This window comes from Terrapene carolina, unplaced genomic scaffold (assembly GCF_002925995.2).
Source record: "Terrapene carolina triunguis isolate 2854851 unplaced genomic scaffold, T_m_triunguis-2.0 Scaffold84, whole genome shotgun sequence".
Classification (NCBI taxonomy): domain Eukaryota; kingdom Metazoa; phylum Chordata; order Testudines; family Emydidae; genus Terrapene; species Terrapene triunguis.
The window spans coordinates 43,370,189-43,386,075 of NW_020664435.1; the positions used below are offsets into that span (position 1 = coordinate 43,370,189).

General features: G+C 40.1%; 1 protein-coding gene across 1 annotated transcript in view; it reads right to left on the reverse strand.

The window, feature by feature from the left end:
- Positions 1–5,322: 5,322 nt before the first annotated feature.
- Positions 5,323–15,887, reverse strand: part of LOC112112681 (protein adenylyltransferase SelO-like) — a 54,238-nt gene continuing 43,673 nt past the window's right edge. The window contains 2 exon segments of the mRNA XM_024208685.3: positions 5,323–8,435; positions 8,654–8,733. Coding sequence (XP_024064453.2) covers positions 8,313–8,435; positions 8,654–8,733 — 203 coding nt within the window. The 3' untranslated portion in view covers positions 5,323–8,312.

Consider the following 15,887-nt stretch of genomic DNA (forward strand, 5'->3'; position numbering starts at 1 on the left):
ATTTTACACAACAATACAGGTTTTGCTATCAAAGAACGATTGCTGGAGTTTGTTGACTGCAACAAAAAAACTGGACAAGATATTGCTATCCTGATTATAACGGTACTGGAAAGACACAATATTCCATTGCAAGACTGCTCTGTCAGGGGTATGACAATGGTTTGAATATGGCTGGCAAATATAATGGTGCTCAAGCCATTATTACTGAACTTAATCCTCTCGCCAAATTTTCTGATTGTGGCACTCATAGCTTAAATTTGTGTGGCTCAAATGCAGCGGAGTTCTGTGATGATGTAATCACATTTTTGGGGATCATACAAAAAAAAAATCTACAATATTTTTGCTCACAGCCCTAAACAATGGGAGATATTGCAAACAAAGATTGGATGCTGATTGCATAATCTGTCTCAGACTAGATCAGGGGTTCCCAAACTTGGTTCATGGCTTGTTCAGGGTAAGCCCCTGGCGGGCCACAAGATGCTTTGTTTGCCTGAGCGTCCGCAGGTACGGCCGGTCGCAGCTCCCAGTGGCTGGGGTTCGCGGTTCCTGGCCAATGGGAGCAGTGGCCCAGGCCACTGGCCCAGCCGTTTCCCACAGCTCCCATTGGCCGGGAACGGTGAACCGCAGCCACTGGGAGCTGCGACCGGCCGTACCTGCAGACACTCAGGTAAACAAAAGCGTCTCACAGCCCGCCAGGGGCTTACCCTGAACAAGCCACGAACCAAGTTTGGGAACCCCTGGACCTAGATGGTTAGGTCACATGGAAAGTGTTAAACCAACTGCAAAACATTTGCCACTAATAACACATGCACTTATCAAGAGTGAGGAACTAAATCTGGCTTCTGAGTGCAAAACAGAGTTAAAGGGAATTCAATGCTACATACAGTCATTTAAATGTATTTGATGGCAACAATATGGCCCAAAATATTGGTGGTCATAGATCAATGTAATAAGGTTCTTCAAATCAAGAGAGGCAACTCTTGATGTGGAAGTACAAAACATTGACAACTTGATTGAGGAGCTTAAAGAATTACATGGTAAGTGGAAAACTCTTCTATCAGAAGCCAAGCGTGCAGCCAAAGCCATGTCAACAGACCTGCCATCCAAAACTAAAATCCCTGAGAAACGCACAAAAAAGAGAGAGCTGTTTCACGATGAAACATCAGAAGTCCAACTGGGAGAAGAGAATGAAGAGAGAGATTTTAAAGTGAATGTTTGTTTTGTACAAGCTTGTTGACTGTGTAATCGGGGGGTTGACACAGTGGTTTGTCATGGCCAGAGATATCAATAATTATTTCAGCTTTCTGTGGTTATATTTGGAATTCACTGATACTCAAATTTAAAACGTGTGTTCTGCTTTTTGCAGAGAATATGACAATGATGTATCCATGGACATCATCGATGAGATGAAACACATGAAAGCAATTTCTAAGGCAAACTTTGGAAGTGCACCTCTCAAACCACTAAAGCTGATAAATAAAATTCATGAGTTTAAGTTGGAATGTCTTTTTCCTAATGTCACCATAGCTCTGGATAGTCTGCAACATACCAGTCACTGTTTCTGAAGCCGACAGATCTTTTAGCAAAATGAAACAAATCAAAAGTGTACAAAGATTAACAATCGAACAAGAAAAACTTAATGGTCTTGCTCTTCTTGCTATTGAGCAAGATCTTGTCAGGTCATTGAACTTTGAAGATATAATTGATGATTCTGCTGCCAAAAAAATCCCGAAGAGTTGCATTTTAGGACCCCTTCCACATTCAGATATTATGATTTTTTAAAATCTTTTAAAATACTTGTTTTATTATTGTATATTTTAACTTTGTTGTTCATATTCAGTTACATCTTGTATATCAGTTTTTTTCCTTTTCTGTAGATTAAACACCTAATTATGATTCATGTGTAATTAGCCTACTTGATACTTTAGGTGCTTTCTTACTTTCTGCTCCTTTAAATGTTTTATATATTATTTAATTTCATAGAATCATAGAAGATCAGGGTTGGAAGAGACTTCAGGAAGTCATCTAGTCCAACCCCCTGCTCAAAGCAGAACCAACACCAACTAAATCATCCAAGCCAGGGCTTTGTCAAACCAGGCTTTAAAAACCTCTAAGGATAGAGATTCCACCACCTCCCTAGGTAACCCATTCCAGTGCTTCACTACCCTCCTAGTGAAATAATTTTTCCTAATATCCAACCTAGACCTCCCCCACTGCAACTTGAGACCCTGGCTCCTTGTTGTGTCCTCTGCCACCACTGAGAACTGCCTAGCTTCATCCTCTTTGTAACCCCATTTCAGGTAGTTGAAGGCTGTTATCAAATCCCCCCTCACTCTTCTCTTCTGCAGATTAAATAAACCCAGTTCCCACAGCCTCTCCTCATAAGTCATGTACCCCAGCCCCCTAATCATTTTCATTGCCCTCCACTGGACTCTCTCCAATTTCACTCCATAATGTATTTATTTAATTTAAATATATAATTCAAAATAACAAATTCTATGTCTTATAATTAGGCTCACAATTTGTTTAATACTGGTGCTGTAACTGGGGGGGAAAAGTTAACTACATCAAGCAATGCCACAACTTACGTATAGTGGGTTCTAATGTGTTATCAATAGGATAAACAGTAGTCTAAACGTTAGCCATCCCTTTCTAGGGGGCCCATTGACTGTTCTGCACTAGGGCCTGGAAGTGCTGTTGGTGGGCCTGACTGGCAATTCCTTTTGGGTGGGCCATAACCTGGTTACCCTTTTGTTAAATTATTGATGGGCTAAGTGTTATTTAATAGAGCCCAACGCCAAACTTGTAGGTAACATAATTGGCGTCTAAAATCTTAGGGTAACAACAGGAGCAAGCGGTAGCAACAACGGCAGCCTGATTACCACTATTATTAGGCAGAGCAGAAGGATCTTAGACAAGTCAGAGGGATTATAGGAGGAGTGATTTTCTGTTAACTTGTAAGGAATGACTGAGTATGCCTGTAAATAAAGCTAGATGCCTGTGTCTGAGTGCGATCCACCCCCACCCATTCTGTGATCATTTGGCCAGCACTCACAGGATGTTAGTGTTAAATAATAAATGATTTCGTAATATGTAATGTTAAGTATTACATTGTAACCACATATAGTCTGTGTATTCTGTGCATTTTATTCTCTTGCACTGCTTCGGTACACGATTTCTAAATGAAAAATAATTGTATTCTATGATGTCTTATAGATTATAGTTTTTCATCTTTCTTGCTTCATTGAATGTATTGTAACTGATTATTTCTTTTAAATAAATGTCAATCCTTTGAGTGGAGGGCTTTATCCGTATCCTCCCACGAGTTAGCAGAATTAGTCTGCTCTGGGAAGTCCTCTGTGGCTTAGGGACAAACCCCCTAGTAAAACCCTGGCAATTCCTCTAGGGCGAGCCACCCCTTATTTACCCATTTGGGTGGAGTAAATTAACAATCAATTTATGGTTATGGGCAAGCCAGGATTGAGGGTGCCTTGAGTACAAATAGTGGGATAACACAGTCAGGTGGCAAAATTTGCAGGTGATACAAAATTATTCTAGATAGTTAAGACCTAAGCTAGCTGTGAAGAATTACAAAGGGATCTCACAAAATTGGGTGACTGGGCAACAAAATGGCAGATGAAATTCATATTGATAAATGCAAAGTAATGCACATTAAATGAAGGGGTCTAAATTAGTTGTTACCAAGCAAGAAAGAGATCCTAGAGTCATCATCGATAGTTCTCTGAAAACATCTGCTTGATGTGCAGTGGCAGTCAAAAAAGCTAACAATGTTGGGAACCATTAGGAAAGGGATAGATCATAAGAGAATATCATATTGCCGCTATATAAATCCATGGTATGGCCACACCTTGAATACTGTATGCAGTTCTGGTTGCTTGATCTTAAAAAAAAGACACATTAGAACTGGAAAAAAAAGACAGAAGGGCAACAGTAATGATGAAGGGTATGGAACAGCTTCCATATGAGGTGAGATTAAAAGGAATGGGACTATTCAGTTTAGAAAAGAGATGACTAAGGGGCGATATAATAGAGGTCTATAAAATCATGAATGGTGTGGAGAAAGTGAATAGAGAAGTGTTATTTACCACTTCACATAACACAAGAACTAGCAGTCACCTAATGACATTAATAGACAGCAGCTTTAAAATTAACATAAGGAAGTACTTCTCCACAGAATGCACAGTCAACCTGTGGAACTCACTGCCAGGGGATGTTGTGAAAGCCAAAAATATAACTGTGTTAAAAAACGAATTAGATAAATTTGTGGAGGATAGGTCTATCAATGGCTATTAGTCAAGATGGTCAGAACACAACCCTATGCTCTGGGTGTCCCTAGCCCCTGTCTCCCAGAAGCTGAGAGTGGATGACAGGGGATGGATCATTTGATAATTGCCCTGTTCTGTTCATTCCCTCTGAAGCATCTGGCACTGGCCACTGTCGGAAGACAGGATACAGGGCTAGATGGACCACTGGTCTGATCCAGGTTTGCCATTTTTATATTCTTATGACATATACGGAAACAGTTCTGTTATTTTTGTTATTCCTGCCACTACAAATTTACTGGCACTTATGTTGGTTCTAAATTCCCAGGCAAAAATGTTGTGAATATCTATCAATTACTTAAAATAAGAGATCTTTAACAATATAGTCTTCTTAAAAAACAAACAGCACACACATCACAAGTCCTGGAAATGCAGAGATAATTTTTAGGTTCACAATTATTAGAACATATGGAAAGGTACAGTTAAGGCCACCAAAATGACCTAGCATTACTCCCATCTTTCACAGATCTGCCACCACCAGCAATTACTGCACCTTGTTTATAAGACAGAGACATTTTGATGAAGGACACTTGAGGAAAGATATTTTGGAAAATGTTTAAAGAAGTTCACAGCTTTGGCCTATGGATTTCTTAAATACATTAAATCTACTTAATGCATAATTTGCTGCTTGAATGGAGAAACTATTGGCTTTGGTTTTGTACATAATGTAACTGTTACTCTTGTAGTTCCCCATTCTTCCTACCCTGAGCTCTTATCGTGTAAGATGTCTAATTTTTCATCTGGACTTAAGAGATTTATGGCTACATGTTTATATTATGTCTCACATCATAACACTTTTACCTTATAAACCCGGCCAATGGGAGCTGTGGGAAGCGGCACCTACAGACGAAGGTTCTGCAGGGACATGCTGGCTGCCTCTTCCCACAGCTCCCATTGGCCGGGAACACAGAACCACAGCCACTGGGAGCTGCGGGGGGTGGTGCCTGCGGACGGTCAACGTCAGCAAAATGTCTCACAGCTCGCTATCAGATTACCCTGATGGGCCGCAGGTTGCCCACCACTGTTATAAACCCTGCATATCTTGGGAAATTGTCTTGAATAACCAACCATCCTGATGGTAGTCACCAGTGAATAGATGTAAAAAATCTTCTTTTCTGACCACTGGGAGATAGCTAATGTAGGGGGAAAATACAATGGATATATTTCTAGAATGGTCATCATACTGCTAAATTGCCTCTTTTTTCAGAATCAAAAGACGTTAAAGAAAATTGGAGTTTTTAGTGCTATCTATCCAAAATCCAAACCCCACTGTTAAATAATAGTTCAGGAAGTGAGACTGTAGTGAGAGATTCTGCTTTGAATGTTCTAAAGTACTTTGCAGCACCTTAATAGAGGCTTACAGAAAACCCTTGGAAGGGGCTTAAAAACGCTGTAGAATTCACTTCTTCCAATTGATATAATTAAGGTGGCGACAGTATCAGAACACTTTGGTTTGCATAAAAGAGTAATTAGTTTTAAGATTAAGGCTCTAATTAAGTAGAAATTAATGACAGTTTAAATTTAGAAAATCCAACATGGCTGATCAAAATGGCAGGGATGGTGATGACATAGTTCAAATTTAGGTAGGGGAAAGTTCCAGCAAACAAGATGGCGTTAGAGAAAGGAGCTTAGAAAGGTCTAGAATCTAAGATGGCATCGGGGAGGAGCTTTCCTACCTAAAAATAAGTATGATGTCGTGGGGAGGAGCTGAAAAGCTAGAAGCTGATTGGCTGAGAGGATCTGAACTTGAGAGAGCAACTAGTATACAAGGCCGACAGCCAGCAGGCTGAGTATGTAGTGGGTTTGACAGCAGGCTGAGATTGTAGGAGGCTTTCAGCTAACAGGCTGAAGGTAGTGGGTTTGAAGCTTTGCATAAGAACGGAAGCTGCCTGAAAAGAAGAACTAAACAGCCTGAAAAGCAGCTACCTGAAAAGCAACTACATGGAAAAACAGCAGCAGCAGTAGAATTCTAAGGTTGCCGTGACAACGAGCAACTGCCTGCTAGCAGCTACTTTGCCAACAGCAACAGAAGAGCAGCAACCGCCATTGCATCTGCAGCCCGACTGAGCAACAGCACAGCTGTGGAGCCCATACTTCTGGAAACCAGACAGAGCAGAAGGACCAATTAGATGGGTCAGAGGGAAATTTTGAATAAAAAGTTCAAGTCTGATCTTCTTTCCAACCTATTATTTAAGAGTGTAAAGATTTGTTTGTAAATAAAGCTGGATGCCTGCATCTTGACTGAGATCTCCCTTACCCGTCTTGTAACCGCTTGGCCAGCGCTTACAGCATGTTAAATGTTTAATGTTAAGAGTTAATGTTGATGTCAAGTAAATGTTTATTTTTAATCTGTGAATACGGTAATGGTTTTTCATATGTGTACAGAGGTCACGTATACCACATGGTATTAAGTACAGGGTTAAACTGTATCACTAAAGCTAAAAGCCTTTGTGTATATGGGAATCTCTATGCGCATGTTATATTGAAACTACTGTATTTCCTGTATGTGATAGTTATCCTATATAGTCTGTGTCTTTCATTTTATTGCGTCGCTTTTAAATGTAATTCTGTTGCATTTTACTACAGTCTATGTATTCTCTCTTGCTTCATTAAACACATTGAAATAACCAATTATTTCTTTAAATAGACAATTCTTTTGTTTTCAAAGAATTACTGCTGTGTGTCCATCCTTGAGCGGAAGGCTGTATGTGTGTCCTTTTAGGGGTTAGTAAGACTAGCTTTCTCTGGGGAGCCCTCTGGATTTGAGACAAGCCCCCTGGTAACATCCTGGCAATTCTTTTAGGGCAACCACAACCTTGTTACCCTTTAGTTAAATTATAAGCGCTATCGTAGGCTAACATAACTGGGGTCTAAAATTTTAGGGTAACAAGATCACCTCATTCTTGAACCCTCAGATCTTCCAAATAATTTAATTTACCTTAAACATTCTAGAAAAATACTACCCTTCCATAACATTATAATTATGAAATTAAAGGCTCATAATGGAAGGCAATCTCAATCTCTAAGGATGGGAAGACTAGCATCTCTACATATTTATCCATTGGATTGTTAAGTGACACACTTTCAGCAATATCTCCATTTTTTCCAGCGTTTTTTTGCTAGACTTCCACTGCACAGCTGGAAAGTGTGTATGAAAGGCATCTTGATCTAATTTAAATTTATATACTGAGTTATCTTCAGGAAGAGTCCATGTCCAGCTAGTAGACATTCCCTGAGGAATTACACCAGTACAAAATAAATCTTAATGCTGTCAAATGCTAAAAATTGGAAGTGGGGTGAGCTAAGCCCATAGATATCTGGGTATACAAAGAACATCCCACTTTAGTCTTGGACAATTCATTCCATAGATAAATTTGCTCACCATTTAATTTAATTTCCTTAAAAAACTATTTGGCAGTTTAATGGGAAGCAATGAGGTCACCTGCATAAAGCTTAGTAAGGAACCATTTTGCAATACTAATCCTGTCCAGCTAAGATCTGGATTTGCTTCCTGCTTCAAATCTCCAAATACCTTATTCAGAACAGAATATAATTATATTTGAACAGTGTGTCACACCTAGTGGGGACATTAATTAAAATATTCCATGATTAAAACTATGTCAGGCAAATTTTAAACTTATCTAGAAGCAACTAATCAAGACACAGCACTAAGAGGATGGATTTGGGGAGGTTAATGTGACAGCCTGACTGAACTCTATTTTCTCTAGGACACAAATTAATGCATAAATAGGTATGTGGGTCAGAGCTAGAAATGCCAGCAAATGACCTACTGATAGAACCACGCAGAGCTCCATTTCGCTTGACAAACCTGGTCAAAATTTCACACAGCAGATCGGAAAGAACCACGCCTACAGTGAGAAAGCAGGTAGTGTTGCCTAGTTCCCCCACACCAGTTTGAAGGGTTGAGCTCTGACCCCACACATTTTCTCTTGCTTCAGCTGCTCTTCATCAGGATGAACAGCTGACTTTAAGGTCTTTGGCCCAAGAAGGTGGGCGTAGTGAATAGCCAGCTTTCTCTGCTGCTGCTTGCCTCTGAAAGGGATGTTGTAAAACTTCCTGCAGGAGATGAACCTAGAAACAATTAAAATTCAGAAGCCATTCCACACAAAATTGTTTTGCAGATTCCCTGGGGCAAAACATACTAAGCGTTGAACTCACTCAGGGAATTACTCCTCTAACTGTTTATTACTACCACTATTGGAGGGCAGTACTGGTCAAAAGTGTTATGAACACAACACTCATTTCATTAGCTCCATAAATGTAATTAGTACGTAAGTAGACAGTTTTACCTCTGAAAAGTCATTCATTTTAGCTTTTTGTACTGCTGATTCTGCCATCCAATTCCTAAGTACATATCTAGGATTGATAGCTGCAATCAAAGGAAAATCCAGTTGAATTTGGTTATAAAAAGTTGAATACATACCATATAAAAGCAACCCATATTTCTTGAATATTTTAATTGAAAGGTCACTTAAAAGGTTAGTACACAATTAAAACAAAACAAAAAAACAGTGGCATAACAGGAAAAGAATTAATTAGCCATATTTTTACATATAGTAATGCCATAGTACCATTGTTCTTCTTTTGTAAGTATTTTTTATTACTAAACAAATATTTAGATGTTTTTTATTTTTAATGGGGGTTTGAAATATGTTAGAAAAATTAACTTAATGTGAAGTGTGTACTTGACCAATTTGTAAGCAACCAGGCTACAAACAGAGAGAAAAGGGTGGTATTAAATACTATGATGCAAAGAAGATTTCTCAGTGCGGATCACTAATTCACTTTTCATTAGTGGTTAGCATATTGAAATCTAGATTTTTGGAGTCAAGTGAGGGGGTGATTCTGCATAAATGATCCTTTATAGGCTAATATATTTGGGGGGGGGGGAATTATTTATTTAGATTTAAAACTATAAAAAAGATGTCTACTCCAAGGTCTTAGGTGCCTTTACACCTTCAATAATTATGAAATACAATGAAATTCCAGCAGTATTGAAATAATCATTCCATCCAGACTCTTTCCAACCCTTTAACATTGAGGGATGCACACCCTCAGCCTTCTCTAAAAGCCCAGTGAAACAGGTTTCTTTTGCTGTGTGGTGCTGTGTGCCCAGGAGGTTGCCAAATTTTGACTATTTCAGAGCAAGGGAGGAGGCAGGGGGAGCAAGTTCTAGAGTCCTGGAGCCTTCTCAGAGAACGCCCTCCCAACTGCTCTCCTCCCTTTTATAGTGAGGGGGATCCAGTTCAGGTGCCTCTGCTGACTGCACAAGTAAGGACACAAATTGCCATTGTCAATGTATTATTAAGGGTTATAATATTTATTATTATAATAAATCATGATATAGCTTAATGACAAAAGGGCTGAATAATATTAATGAGAATAAAATTATACTTAGACATTAGTTTCTGAATTTTTCTTGAGGTTCACACATCAAGATGCTGACCAGAGAAGCTTTCAAAGCTTTATGTAGCAATTATTTCAACCTACACTTTTGGTTTGTGATTCTTGTATGTCTTTCCTGTGCTTTATACAGTTGTTCTGTTCTTACTGTGGGTAAATAAAACCATCTTTTGCTTTCCACTGTTGTCATGTTGCTATGAACCAAGAAGTTGAATAAAGGCAAAGGGGAGGATAAGAAGCCTAAGATAGTTAAAATTCTAAACATGCCACATTAAAATAGGGCATAAGTGGGCTCAGGAATCAGCACTCTGTCCTGAACAGCTTCAAACAACTCAGCAAATGGAAGCATCATAATCATAAAAACGGCTTTTTTCCAAAACCTGTTGGAAGCATCCATGAGAGCCACATTTCTTCTCTGACAGGTTTCAGGCTGTTTATATCTAATAAGGGGCAGTCCAATGGACTCTGAAAATGAGACTGCTGAATTATTAGATCACACAAATGATAGACTACAAAGGAGTTTATCCTGCATCTTGGGATCAAGAAAAATTCTTATAAGCAAACAGACTTTAATTCTCAAATTCCTGGCTGATATCACTCAGACAAGTCCTAATTTTCCTCTGTAATTAAAGCATGGCCTTCTGGTTCAGTATGTTTTCTTTCAATTAATGACCAAAAGAATATCTACCGATTAAATCTGTTTCTTAAACCTGTTAAACTCCCAGTATAAATCTTTACATGACACAGGAGCAGTGTATTTTCCCAGGGTCAGTACCTGACTATTCCTTTATATTAAATCAATCAGCAGTACTAGACGCACTATTAGCCTTAGCATGAAGGGTCTATGGTTTTTGCTCACACAACTAAGGCTCATTTGTTCCAATCATTTTGAAAGGGGAGATGTTCTAGTACAGGAGTTCTCAACCTTTTTCTTTCTGAGGCCCTACCCAACATCCTATAAAATCTTCATGGCCCAACCGTGCCACGACAACTCTTTTTCTGCATATCCAGTAGATTAAAAGCCAGGGCTTGCGTTAGGGGCTAGTGAGCAGGGCAATTGTCCTGGGCTCCATACCACAGGGGGCCCCACAAAGCTAAGTTGCTCAGGCTTTGGCTTCAGCGCCGGGTGGTGGGGCTCGGGGCCTCGGGCTTCTGCCCCACATGGTGGGGCTTGAACTTTCCGCCCTGGGCTCCAGCAAATCTCATGCCCCCTGAAACCTACTCGCAGCCCCCCCACGGGGCACCGGACTCCTGGTTGAGAACTGCTGTTCTAGTAGATGTCCCAGTAGTTTTAGTGTGAATAACACTTGTTTCAAGCCATAGAAAATGTTTAAAGAATAAAAAATATTTATAAAAAAAAAAAAAATATGTAACCTTACAAAATATGCTTTGAAATAGTCCTATGGCATATTGTTCGAGGGGGAAAAAACAGACAAAATACCATTGATAAAATCCTGAACCCTCAAATCATCTCTCAACTTGTCCCTCACTATGTTCCTTATTTCAGATTAAAATTTAACTCTTCTCCACATAATGCCATTTTCTTCTGTCCTTTGTAAACAAAAGCATTGATACTATAGAATGCTTTTGTTTGCTTGCAAATGTATACCTTGTAGGCAGCAGGTCAGCACCTAAGAATTCACATCAGAGAGAGACTAGGGCCCTGATCCTGCAAAGAGATCCATGGGGATCACCCTTAAGGTAGAACTGCATTCACTTTTGATGGTTTCCTTTGCAGAATTAGGGCCTAGGACAATAAACATACTTCTCTGGTAATATGCACAATTTATAAAAAGCACAACAAATCCAGTTAATAGCTAGTATTTCTTGAAGATCTAACTGCCTATGCAGTAGGTTAAATAGAACTTGTATGACTACGCAGTGACTCATAATTCTATTACATTCCTTACTTTGGGAATTGGACATTGGCAGTTTGAAGCAACAAGACTCATTATAGGCAATGCAGCAGAAGAGGTTGATACTTTACGTTATTTAGAAAGGAGAGTGAGCTATACAACTGAGTTGGGACTCTGGTTTTGAACTCTGAGCTCTACAGGCTCCCCAAGCCAAAGCAGACTAGCAATGCTGCAGAGGTGAAGCTCTCCTTCAGAGTGAAAGTGCAGTCTGAAATCTCAGGCACTGCATTTCGTGAACCAGTTTCAAAATGATTTTCACCCCACAAATAAACACATTGTTAGACAGAGATAATACTGCTACTAAAATGCACGTTTCATCAGTGTGTTCAGGTAAGTCTCAACTACCGTTTTCCTTAAGACTTAAAAATATATAGTTATTAACAACATTCCTTCCGGACAGTATTTTTTTATTTTAACAAGATAGTACTACTCTGTATGCATTCAGTGCTTTTCATCCATTAGAAACAATCACCAAGTAAGCCTAACACTCTCCCAGTGAGGTTGGTTTCTTCATTTTATGGATAGAGAAACTGAGGCACAGAGTGGAGAAATAATTTGCCCAATATCCTAAAGCAACTCAGTGGTAGGGTCAGGAATAGAATTCAGCCATGCCAATATCCAGAATCCTGCCTTAACCACTAAAGCTCTGCCTCCCTCCAGTGCAATGTGATCTACTTTGTCCAAGCATTTGATCTAATCCATTACATTGCTTTTCAGGAATAAACTAAAAATATAGTAACAATATCAAAGAATACTGCAACAGATGGGAAAGTAACATGACTCACACTAAAATGACAACTCACATTGAAACAAGGACTCACAGTACCAGGAGGCAATACAAATTCTATTAAATAATATTAGTCCCAAGCACATATATCCTGAACAATAGCAAACTGACAAGTTTGACAGTGGATTATCTCTTCTGTATAGAAAAAAATGTTAAGAATTAAAATTAAATACAGCGGACCCTCGCTTGAACGCGCGTCTGTATAGCGCGATTTCGCTTATAGCGTAGGACCGTGCATGGATCCCGAATTTAATTAATTACATTGGGATCCATGGTAACATGGTCCCTGCGCATGGATCCAAAACCCTGAGTTCAAGCGGGAATCCAGTGTGGTATTAATCAAGGAGTTCTGAAGGAATTTAAGAATGAAGTGGGTGAGCTGTCAACAAAAATGTGCAATCTTTTACTAAAATCAGCTTTTATACCAGAGAATGGGAAGGGAGCAGATATTATACTGATCTTTAAAGAAGTTAATGGGGAGGTTTTGGGAATTTTACATCAGCAAGCCCTTACTTTAGTATCAGGTAAATTGATTGAAATGACAATTAAGAAGATAATTATAAAAGAACTAGATGAACTGGATATGAAAGGAACAAACCAGCACAGCTTCTGTAAAGAAAAATTGTACCTCTCTGACCTACTTGAATTCTTTGAGCTGGTCTATGAAACTGAATAAAAGAACATGACAGAATGTATTTGGACTTTCAAAAATTCTTTGACAAACTCTGTAATAAAAGGCTGTTAAAAAGCTAAGCGGTCATATAGTGAAAGATGAAGTATAATCAGAGATTAGAAACTGGCTATTTGAGAGAAACGAAGAGTAGGAATAGATGGTTAATTTTCAACATGACCCAAGGTTATGTAGTAGGACCAGTGAAGTTTAAATCATTTATTAATGATCTGGAAGAGGGGGTGAACAGTGAGATGGCAACATTTGCTGATTACACAAAATTATTTAGGTAATTCAAGACTAGAGATGACAGTGAGGAAATTCAAAGGGATCTAACCAAGCTAGATGAATGCACAGCACCTGATAGATGAAATTTGATGTGGACACATGTAAAGTAATGCACAGTTGACTAATTTGAGTAGGATATTGATAATCTAGGTTTAGATTATCAGATATAAATTAGTTGCAATTTATATCATCAGAGAACAAGAATTGTAGGTAAGCACTTTTCTTTTGTACCCATGGCATCTATTGTAATAAACCACCACAGATACTCAGAAGCGCTATATGAAAACTATATAAACACAGGTGGTGGGTATAAGAGGCTTCAGGAGGCTTAGCTTCCCCAAACAGGGTAAGAAATGCCAGATGTGGTGCACCTCCCTTTGGAAGCACACTGGCCCACTGCCTTTGGAGCGCTGGATGCTCCTGAGAAGTGGGGAGGCCACCAGAACCCAGACCACGGCCCCACTCGCACTTGGCCTCTTCCCCTGTAGCCCTGCCCGTGCTGTGCCTCTTCCCCCCGAGGCCCTGCCCTTGCTCCCCTTCTTTCTCCAAGGCTCCCCACTCACTGCTCGCTCCCTCCACCCCCTCCCCCGCACCTGCCATTGCTCACCCTTAAGACAGGAGCGAGTGGAAAGGAGTGAGTGGCGGGAGGCTCAGGGGAGGGGGTGGAGAGGAATATGTGGTGGGTGCCTCAGAGGAGGTGATGGAGGGAGTGAGCAGTGGGTGGGGGGGGCCTTGAAGGAAGAGGGGGAGCAAGGGTGGGGCCTCAGGGGAAGAGGCAGAGCAGGGGCAGGAAGAGGCGGAGTGGGGTGTTGGGGGAAGAGCCCAAGTGGGAGCAGGGTCTTGGGGCACAGGGAGGATGGGGCACGGGCGGAGCCTCGGGGCAGAGCGGGGCCATGGTCCAGGCACTGGTGGCCCCTCCTACTTCTAGGGAGCTTCTGGTGCTCACGCCCAGCCTCCCAAAATGCCTATGTGAATAAACAGTAAAAGAGAAAAAATCAGAATAAAAAATGCACTATAATAAGCTGCGACAAGCATGCTGCATGGTAGGAACCTACAGTTACCTATCTATGTACTATATTAAATGTGCCTATTGCCATAGCGTCTAAGTCAGTGATACTCAGACCTCAGTGCAACATTATTGCCTGCTATTTAACATTAATCTTCCACATGTAAAATTATAAGAACTATCCCTTAAAATAGATAAAACTTCAGCTAGAACATGGAGATCCAAAATACGAAGGTCAAAATAATCATGGTCAACACCCCAGTAGTAGTGGGAATTTGTGCCACACCTAGTTTTTTAAAATTATTGATAAACCACAATCTAATTTCCTTCTATTTTTCACTGGAATCAATGAAAGCTTCTGAAAGCAGTACCTGATCAATATCTCACAAAGGATTATGGCTACCTGCTGCAAATGCAATTACACATGTGAATAAAGCTTTCATCCAACAGCTCCCAAAGTAGCATGGTAACGAAGGACAAAGCCTACAATACTTTTGGTGCAAAGTAAGATCAGATCCCCTATTGACTGTGCACCATCTGTGCCTCGAGACTTTCAGTAGTTCAAGGTCCTCTATATGCAAACTTTTCACAGATTTCGCAGAATTTACTGTGGAGCCACAAAATGGCCAGGCAAAATCTCTCTCTAAAGAAGGATCTCAGGATCTGGCTCTCAATATGTAACAAAATAGCTGAAAACGCAGCACTAACAACAGTGGATAATGTCAAAAAAACATTTCTCCCACAGGGCTTGATCAAGCATACAATGTATAATGTGCCTAAATAAATCAATGGTTGTCATATTTAGTAATTTTGATGCTCATAACTTTAACATTATTAAGTGTTAACATTTAAAAAAAGCCCTTCCTTTGCTAGTGAAAGCCAGCAGAGAACAACAATGCCCACTACTAATGGAAATAGTCAAAGCCTCCTCCAGGGAAGCATACCAATCACACTCTTTCAAAAGCACAAAGTTCGCCCAATCCTCAAGAAGCCATCATTTGACTCTGAAGACCTCTCCAACTATTGTCCCATCTCTAACTTTCCATTCATGAACAAAATAGTAACCACTAAGCTCCAACACATGACATCAGCTAACATGCTGGATGCCTTCCAAGGGCTCAGACCAGGGCACAACACAGAGACAGCTCTAGTGGCACTAAAAGACAACCTTCTTATGGCCACAGACACAGGTAAGATCTCCAGGCTCATGCTGCTGGAACTCTCTGTAACTTTTGACACAGTGGGCCAGGTGGTATTGTTAACCAGCCTACATGACATAGGAGGGACAGATGGTCAAGCACTACAAAAACAACAAGGAGTCTGGTGGCACCTTAAAGACTAACAGATTTATTTGGGCATAAGCTTTCGTGGGTAAAAACCTCACTTCTTCAGATGCATAGAGACATGCATCTATGCATCTGAAGAAGTGAGGTTTTTACCCACGAAAGCTTAT